Below are 9337 nucleotides of genomic sequence, written 5' to 3'. Positions count from 1 at the left end.
TAATAAACATAAGGTTTCTTGAACAATGTGCATACTCATAATTACATATGTAAATAACATGAACATGAACATGAACTTATTTTTCACTTATCATAGGCCGTTACCCACTGTTGACTCCTATGAGTTAGGGTTAGTGAATCTAGGTAGATTCCGATTTCACCCGTGGCCGCGGGTCGTGGAATCCATACATAAGGAAGACATACTGGGTGTACTACCAGCATATACAACCTGATAATACAATATGCCCATAACATAGGTACCGTTTTCATATCATAACATAGGCCGTTACATATCTTAATCATAAGCATACTTGCATACTTGTCATATCATAGATTTCAAAAGAAATCACATACATACTTGTCATATCATATCATAGATTTCAAATAACTAGGGTACGTAAAAAAGGGCTTCCAATGAAGGGCATATATGCAAAATATTTTTATAAAAGACATGCCATTTACTGTACATACCTGTAAGGGTATGATCATGCTACTTACTTTGTATGCTGATCCAATATTTTTAGGGCTGGACTGATGACCTATAAAATACACGTAACTTGCGTAAATTTCTAACTTAACACAAACTTCGTAATAAAAAACCTGAATGTCTAAATTAACCTATATTTCCATAAATCTTGATCCTTCATAACTCAAAAATCACATTGACCCCATGATATTGACATCAATTCTGTATATCTAGAGTTTATGTGTCCAACTTAAATTCCCGACGTTTTGTCAATTTTTCTAAAATAGTCTAGCCTTTCGTGCGCAACTCTCTTAAATCAATATATATATATATATCCCAATAAACTCAACACATAAATCTGCCCGTCCATTTGTAATATGTCTATATTACCTATATAGTACACTACGACTTACGTAATTACTCCAACTTATAAATTAAAGGCATGGGACTTAATAGATTGATCACACGAGGGAGGGGCGTACTGTGTTTTATCACTGAGAGAAAGAGAGATCACTTATGGAGGAGATCGAGCTTGGGCGTCTGTGGCTTACAATGGGCTTGGTGGTGCTTCACGTCATAGTTGGGTGTTTCCTCGTTGGCTCAAGGCTGGATAGATAGAGAGAAATTGAAAGCCTGAGAGAAAGGGAGAGAGAGGGAGAGAGAGCGATGAGAAAGAGTGAATACAGTGAGCAAAAGGGATGGAGAAGTAGTGGTATCGTTTGGCAATGTCTCACCGTGAGGGACAAGGCAGGTATGAGGAGATGGTGGTGTTGGGGTAGCACGACCAAGTTGTGGCCGTGACGTGTGGCTGTTTTCGGCGTAATGTGGTGGCCAACAACGGAGAACGCACACTCTGTTTTTGGTGAGGAAAAACAGAGGCTTTTGGTGGTGGTGCAAGGAGGTTTGGAATGTTGGTGTTGGGCGGTGCTAGGGCAGCATGGGGGTGGTTGCATCTTCCTTGAGGTGGCGTCGGCGTGTTCTGGGCAGTGGTGTCGCTGTGGTGGTGTCGTGTGGGTGCGTGGGTTTGGTTTCCGTTGTAGATCACGACAGAGGGAGGAGCGGCTTGGAGGAAGAGGCTCACGGTGGAGGGAGGTTGTGTGCTCGTGGCTTACAGGGTGTGGTGGTTCCGTCGAGGTAAGTGATCTGGTGAACGGGCTGAGTGTTTGGTGAGTTTGTGAAAGGGTGCTCTGCGTGCGTGAGTGTATTTGGCCGTTGGGCGACAGTGGACTATTCTTTTCATGCAGGAGGGCTAAACAGATTTATAGACCTAGCTGGTTGAGAACCAAAAGGAAAACCCTAGAGGTGATAAACGTGCATGCGGAGGAAACGGTTATGATAAAGCCATGCATGCAGTGATAGACTGACAAGGAACGGGGTCTAAACCGTATATACATCTATATATAAAGGTGAAAGAGAACGTTTAAAAAATAAATCCTAGGGAAAGAGACGTGTATGGTTGTGGTTAATAGAGGAAATCCATTAGGAGTTTTATTATGATAAAGAAAGCACAATGGTAATAGTGTTTGGAGTTTAACACTCATGAGCTTGAAATAATAATAATAATAATAATAATGGAGCCTTAACTCTAGGTTCAATTTAAAAATAATCTATCTGATAAATTTTTTTATGGACTTTAACTCATTTATTGAGCCTAATAAAATTATCCTTAATTAACCCTAAAAATATAGGATCGGGTCGTTTCAAAACCAGAATCAAATAACAAAATTTCTATGCGCAATCATTTTTGTATATTCTTTTGTGTACTCTATTAATGTGATTTGTTGCATCACTTTTTTACTATAAAATAACTATTTTGACCAATCACATTAGTGGGATGGACAAAAAATACGCAAAAATAATTGTATGTAGTAGCATAACTCATCAAATAATTGGATAATATTCATATTATGGGGGAGCAAAAGAATAGGAAAAGGGCCGAAAGACATTATACTTCAACTAAATTCATGTGCGAAAAAACAATCACAAAGATGTAGTCCAAATACATGGTAGCGTGGGCAGTTCTCTCGGTTTGAATAGGAGTGTTTATTGTGCATTTTTTATGAGTCCATTGTTAATCACTATAACACGTGTCACCTTTTGATTGGATAACGACCTCGTTTGTAAACCAAAAACCATATCTTCTTGGAATATAAAATGGATAATGATAGGATTACTACCATTTTATTGTCTATTTACTACTCTTTTTGTATTTGATTTTTTTTAATTTCTTATTTTGTTTAATAGTTATGGAAGTGACTATTAGTAAAATTATATATATATTTTTTAATTTCTTTTAATGATTAAGGATGTTAAAAAAATACTTAAAAGAAAATAATAAAAGAATAAAAAATTTCAAATATATTATAAATAGTAAATGAGTAATTACTCTATCACTACCCATATAAAATAGGTCATTACAAAGTAAATGTCAAATTAGAAATATCGCTTAAAATATCGTACGTTTTCATTTACTGTATATAAATTGACATGCCATCGCGATCAAGTGCTGCTTCTGCGATCAAGTGCTGCTTCTGCAATTTATTTTCTTTAATTTATTTTACTCTAATTTATTTTCTTTGTTATTTTGTTCTTTGTCTATTGTTTTCTTTTGTTCTTTTCCTCTTGGATTGGATAATCCGAAAGTGCACGTACGAGTGTGAATTAACCATGAAGTCCCCGGGTCATTATTTACACATTTTTCTAGCATTTCATCCATTTTCTAGATGAACAGATATTGACCCAAATCCCTAAACTAAAGCTTATAGAACTCGTGTTCTTTTTGTATTTAGGGACCTTTGTATTTTTATATCATTGTTGTTTCCGTAATCTAACTTAACGGTGGAAGGAACATGATCGGATTGACTAGTCAACCTAGTGTTGTGACGGCAATATTACTGCATTCTTTGCCAGTCTTTCGTGCTTCATCTATTTTAATGCTATCTATGTTTAGTGCATGGGTATATTGCCAGATGCATCAAACACGCAAATAAAACAAACACATTTGACGAAAGAAATGCATAATTTATTGGTAAATTCTTGCAGCATGGGATCATATCAAGACGATGAATCCCGACTTTATATATTGATTTGGTGTGGCAGGACAAGTATCCTATACTCCCAAAAGAATATCATTAGCTGTTCATGCAAGCATTTCAAGAGCAGTATGGCTAGTTCCCACAACTTCGTCTCCATTGCTCATCTCTTTATGTTTTTCTTCTTCCTCTTTCTGTTGGGACCTCCTTGTTTGGAATTTATTAAACACGCTTCATGCACCGAAAGCCTTACTATCAAATGCTTTGAGAAGGAGAGGAATGCACTTCTTGCCTTCAAAGAAAGTCTAACAGATCCATCAGGTCGGCTCTCTTCTTGGGTTGGTGAAAATTGCTGTACATGGATAGGTGTTGGTTGTGACAACAGAACAAGACATGTCGTCAAGCTTGACCTAAAAAATCCAGTTGATCCGGTCTTTGACACAAAAACAAATGAAGTTAGTAAAGCTTTCAAGAAATCATGCTTGGGGGGTAAGATAAGCACTTCTTTACTCGATTTAAAACTGTTGAGTTACCTAGACCTAAGCCTGAATAATTTTAATGGAAGCAATATTCCAACTTTTTTGGGTTCCCTTGAAAGTTTGAGGTATCTTAATCTCTCGTTCTCAACTTTTGGTGGAGTTATTACTCCCCATCTTGGTAATCTATCACGGCTCCAATGTCTGGACCTTAATTCACGTTCATTCTTTGGCACCTTTTCGGGACTGGAAGTCGAAAGCCTACACTGGCTTGCTGGTTTTCCTTCCCTTAAGTACCTTAGCATGAGTGTGGTAAACCTCTATAAAGCATCAGATTGGCTACAGGCGGTTAATGATCTCCCTTCCTTATCGGAGTTACACTTGCGTGGCTGTGGACTTGTTAGTCTTCCTCAAACCATTTACTCTCTTAACTTCACAGGGCTTTCTGTCCTTGATCTCTCTTCCAACAAATTAGACTCCCCAATACCTCACTGGCTGTCAAATCTGAGTGACCTTACAGTACTCAATCTTGCCTCCAGCTCCCTTCGCGGTGTCTTTTCTGATGCTGTAATTTTTAATCTACATTCTTTACGTGAGCTTCATCTTTCAGATAACATCCAACTTGAAGGTCAGTTACCATCTAGTCTGGGAAACCTGACCAACTTGCGTATATTGGATTTATATGGTAACTATTTTATAGGAGAGATACCAAGCTCATTTGCCAACCTTTGCCAATTGCAAACGTTTGATCTAAGGTCCAACAACGTAAGTGGGGAGATAGTTGGGCTTGTGGATGGTTTGTCTCAATGTTCTACATCCAACCTAGAATCACTATTTTTGAGTGACAATAAATTGCTTGGGGGTATCCTGCCACACTCATTGGGAGGGCTCGAGAAATTGAAGACTATTGACCTCGCGTCCTGTTCTTTTTGGGGCTCAATTCCATCTTCTGTTGGTAAATTGTCATCCTTGCAGCAACTTCTCCTTTCCGAAAATCAAATGAATGGAAGCATTTCAGAAACAATTGGGAATCTATCAATGCTGGTTTCCTTGAACTTGGATTCCAATTTTTGGGAAGGTGCCTTAACTAAAGCTCATTTTCAGAATCTCTCTCGATTAGAAAGAATGATATTGTCTGTTTCAGAATCCACCAAATGGACATTGGTCATAAAAGTAAATCATGATTGGCTTCCTCCTTTTAAGCTTAAGCTACTCGGATTAGATAATGTGTTGATTGGACCACAGTTTCCAGCATGGCTTCAAAATCAAACGGAGCTTGTGACTCTTTTTCTTCACAATGTTGGCATTTTCGACACAATTCCGCACGGCTTTTGGAATTCCTGCTCAAATATTATGGGTTTATATATTGCAAATAATGGACTACGCGGACAGGTACCACACTTACCAATTCGATCACCCTTTGGCAGATTGCATTGACTATAATTCAATTGTTCCAATATTTGCACAGATAACTTTTTCTCATGAATACTTTTTTTTTTTTGTACAGATCCCTGAAAACATAGGTGAACTATTGCCCAAGTTGTCATTGTTGGACTTCTCTTCAAATTCTCTGACTGGTGGAATTCCCTTTTCTATTGGAATGTTAAAAGAATTGGAAGTTCTTTTTTTAAGAAACAATTATTTATCTGGGGAACTCCCTCCTCATTGGAAGAATTTGTCATCGTTATCTGTATTGGACATTTCAAACAATAGCATATCCGGCAATTTTCCAAGCTCAATGCAATATTTGAGTTCATTAGAGCTGTTATCATTAAGCCAAAATCATCTTGAAGGGGAGCTTCCTTCCTTCTTTAGATACTACACAGGCTTGAGAAGCCTCGATCTTGGAGGAAACAAATTTTTTGGAAACCTATCGGCATGGATAGGAGAAAGCTTATCATCTTTATTGAGGTTGAGACTGAGATCTAACTCTTTTGAGGGGAGCATACCTTCACAATTATGTTTACTTTCAGGTCTTCGGATTTTAGACCTTGCAGACAATTATCTGTCAGGCGGAATCCCTCCATGTCTGGGGAACTTGAGTACTAAAACTAGCAATGGTGAGGATGATGATGAGGATGATGAGGAAATGTTTGTGGTTATGAAAGGTAAAGAATATCTATATGATTCAATTCTCTATCTTGTTCATTCTTTTGACCTTTCAAACAATAATCTATCAGGAGAAATACCTGACAATATTACAAGCCTATCAAAGTTTATCAACTTGAATTTGTCTGTGAACCATTTGAATGGAAGAATTCCTGAAAATATTGGGAATATGCAAGATTTAGAATCGCTTGATCTCTCAAGAAATGAGCTTTCTGGTCCAATCCCTGAAAATTTGTCTGCTTTGTACTTTTTAAGTCACTTGAATTTGTCATTCAACAACTTGTCGGGACAAGTGCCATATGGAAAACAGCTTCAAACAATTTATGACCCATCTATTTATGAAGGTAACTATCTACTTTGTGGCCCTCCTCTTCCGAACAAGTGTCCAGGCTCTGAAACTGAACCTAGAGGATCACCGGGTGAGGGAAATGGAGAAGATGATAGGGACGGAAAGGGAGTACTTGATTCACCAATATCATTCTACATTAGTTTGGCAATTGGATTTATTGTTGGATTTTGGGTAGTTTGTGGGACTCTGATTGTTAAAACTTCATGGAGGCTAGCTTACTTTAGAAGCTTTGATCATATGAAAGACAAGATTTATATTTTCATTATGCTCAAATTGGTTCCCTTTCTAAGGAGGATCAACTTGGAGAGAAGATGAATCTATGGAAAATTATTAGATTGGTCAGAGTGGTTCCCTCATGTGGTCACAGACAACGGGGAAAACTCCTAAATTTGCTTGTATGTTTTTTTTTTCTTTCTCATACTCAATGCTTAGACTTTTATTTGCTGAAAGCTTTTCTAAAATATTTGGTTTTGGCATGTTATAGTAGACCTTTTATCTTTACCATAGTAATATTCATCCGGGTTTCGGCCCAGGTCTGACCTGGGCTAATCCGAGCCGGGTTCACCCAGACCGAAACCCGGATGAAACCTGTTTTAAAAATTTGAAACCCGGTTTTTTTCTTTTCTTTTTTTTTTCTTTTTACATTAGAATTCACAATTTAGCTAAAAAAAATTCACAATTCTGGTTACATTTTTTTATTTTTTATTTTTTTATTTATTGAAGAGCCTGTAACCACATGTCTAGTGGTCCCGTCCCAAATTTATTAATATGTCTTCACTTATGGTGGAGGAATACCGTAGTTACAAGCCAAGCATCAGGGAGTTTACAAATTATAAAATAAAAAACCTCCCAAATACAAACCAACCAAAACCAAAATAAAGAAAACAAAGAGATGAAAAAACTAAACAAGCGCATAAGAAGACCACAAATAAATCTAACAGGCCTAAAAAAGACGTGTAAAGAAATCTAAACAAGCCTAAATAAACCAAGGCCAAAAAAATAGAAATTCTAAACAGGCCTAGAAAGAATAAAAAAAAAAAAAAAAAAAAAAACTAGCAAAGCTAATGACAGAAATAAGGAAGGCCTAAATAATCCAGCCGCACAATACCTTTTAAAAATCGAGGAAGATCTTGATTACCATTATACGTGACATTCATACTCATTTCCCCTTCTCTAGCAAGAAAATCCACCGCACTATTACCTTCCTGAAATTGATGAGCCACCACGAAATTTATCCACTCAAGTTCCTCTCGCAAAACCTCCCAAAAATTCCAAAGATACCATAAGGTAGATCTTCCGTTGCGAATCCAATCTACTACAATTTGAGAATCACTTTCGATAATCACATTGACCATATGGAGCCATTTACACAATCTATTACCATCCAAAATTGCTTTCACTTCTGCACCATTATTCGTACCTACACCATAAAAGGCTGAAAAAGCCCCTTTTACCATACCATTCCAATCTCTAATAATACTGCCCCTCCCAAATTTCTGGGATTACCTCGACAACTACCATCGCAATTAAGCTTCAGCCAACCCGTAGGAGGTCTAGACCATATAACAATTTTTCTAGGTCTCTTAGAAGTTCTTGGACTCTTCAAATTAAATTCTTCCAAGATCTTCAAATCATGCATGGATAAGTTACTTAATGAGCTAATGTTATTAGTCACTAACTTAATCCAAACCCAAACACTTCTCCAAACAGTCACATCCATGCCATACTTTCCATCCATTCTAGCCTTGCATCTTCTCTTCCATAGGCAACACGTAATTAGACAAGGAATTAAGCCAACTAGGGTACATTTGAAAGAAGATTTTTTAGCCTAATTAAGCCAAGTAGCTACTCTATTCTTCCACGATAAATTGCGCCCACACGGAATACCTAGAGCAATACAAGCATAAGACCAGACGTCTAGAGCCACGACCCCCATAGAAAAAATATGGTCATTGTTTTCTATGCATCTCTAATCACAACAATCACACACGGAGGCTAGATACAGACCTTTGCTTTGAACCCGAGCATCCACTGGTGAACAGTCAAACCAAATTTTCCACAAACATATTGAAATACGTTTAGGTAATAGCTGATGCCAGAACCAATCGTGCCATGGTAATTCCTGAACTCTTTTCTCACCACCTCCCATGCTGTACTGGTTGAAAAAGTGCCATCAGAGGAAGGCTTCCACACAAATATATCTGTACCTTGTTTACCACTAGGCAGCAGTTGTAATATTTCCTCAATGATCTCCTCACCAACCAACTCCCTAAGGATACCCTCATCCCAAAAATAATTAGACCAACAATCTTTAATACACAATCTGTTGTTAGCAATATCTTCAACCCTCACCGAAAGGGGGCTCGACACCATCCAGCGATCAAACTAAAAGGAAGCATTACCACCAAGCACCAAGACTTACATTGTCCATATTTTCCGGCAGCATAGTTATAATCGATCTCCAAAATCTAGAATCAGTCAGTCTCGCATTGTGAGATGAAATATGACCATTTCTAAGGTATTTGGCATGGAAAAATTCAGACCATAGATTATTAGTAGGCAGAATTCGAAAGGCAAACTTCATATGAAGTGATTTTTTGACCTCTTTAAGATCTCTCAAGCCCAATTCTCCTTCTTTAGTAGGCATACAGGTTTTACTCCACGAGCGCCAATGATACTTTCTTTTACCATCTGTCTCCCCGAAAGAAAATTAGCTAATAAATATTTAATGTGAGACAACGAGATTGAAGGCACACTCATCACAGACAATAAGTGGATTGACATACTTGATAAAACATGCTTGACTAAAGTCAATCTACCACCCGGCGATAACAACTTGAACTGCCAACCAACAACTCTTTTCCTCACTTTTTTCAATCAACGGTTCAAAAACCCGGGCTGTCAAC

The 9337-nt window shown here is 37.6% G+C and overlaps 1 protein-coding gene across 1 annotated transcript; it reads left to right on the top strand.

Annotated features, from left to right (window-relative positions):
* The first annotated feature begins 3628 nt into the window (after window positions 1-3628).
* LOC121236568 (receptor-like protein EIX1) lies at window positions 3629-6746 on the top strand. The gene is made up of 2 exons (XM_041133017.1): window positions 3629-5365; window positions 5481-6746. The coding sequence occupies exons 1-2, from the start codon at window positions 3629-3631 to the stop codon at window positions 6744-6746; spliced, it is 3003 nt and encodes a 1000-aa protein (XP_040988951.1).
* The last annotated feature ends 2591 nt before the right edge of the window (window positions 6747-9337 follow it).

The sequence above is a fragment of the Juglans microcarpa x Juglans regia genome, chromosome 6S, assembly GCF_004785595.1.
Source record: "Juglans microcarpa x Juglans regia isolate MS1-56 chromosome 6S, Jm3101_v1.0, whole genome shotgun sequence".
Classification (NCBI taxonomy): domain Eukaryota; kingdom Viridiplantae; phylum Streptophyta; class Magnoliopsida; order Fagales; family Juglandaceae; genus Juglans; species Juglans microcarpa x Juglans regia.
This window is presented reverse-complemented; position numbering and strand designations above follow the sequence as displayed.

Bases quoted from the DNA above. Each gene is read 5' to 3' on its own strand.
- LOC121236568 (XM_041133017.1), top strand. From the start codon at position 3,629: ATGGCTAGTTCCCACAACTTCGTCTCCATTGCTCATCTCTTTATGTTT. The intron at 5,366-5,480 runs GTACCACACTTA...TTTTTTGTACAG, and splicing joins ATAATGGACTACGCGGACAG to ATCCCTGAAAACATAGGTGA.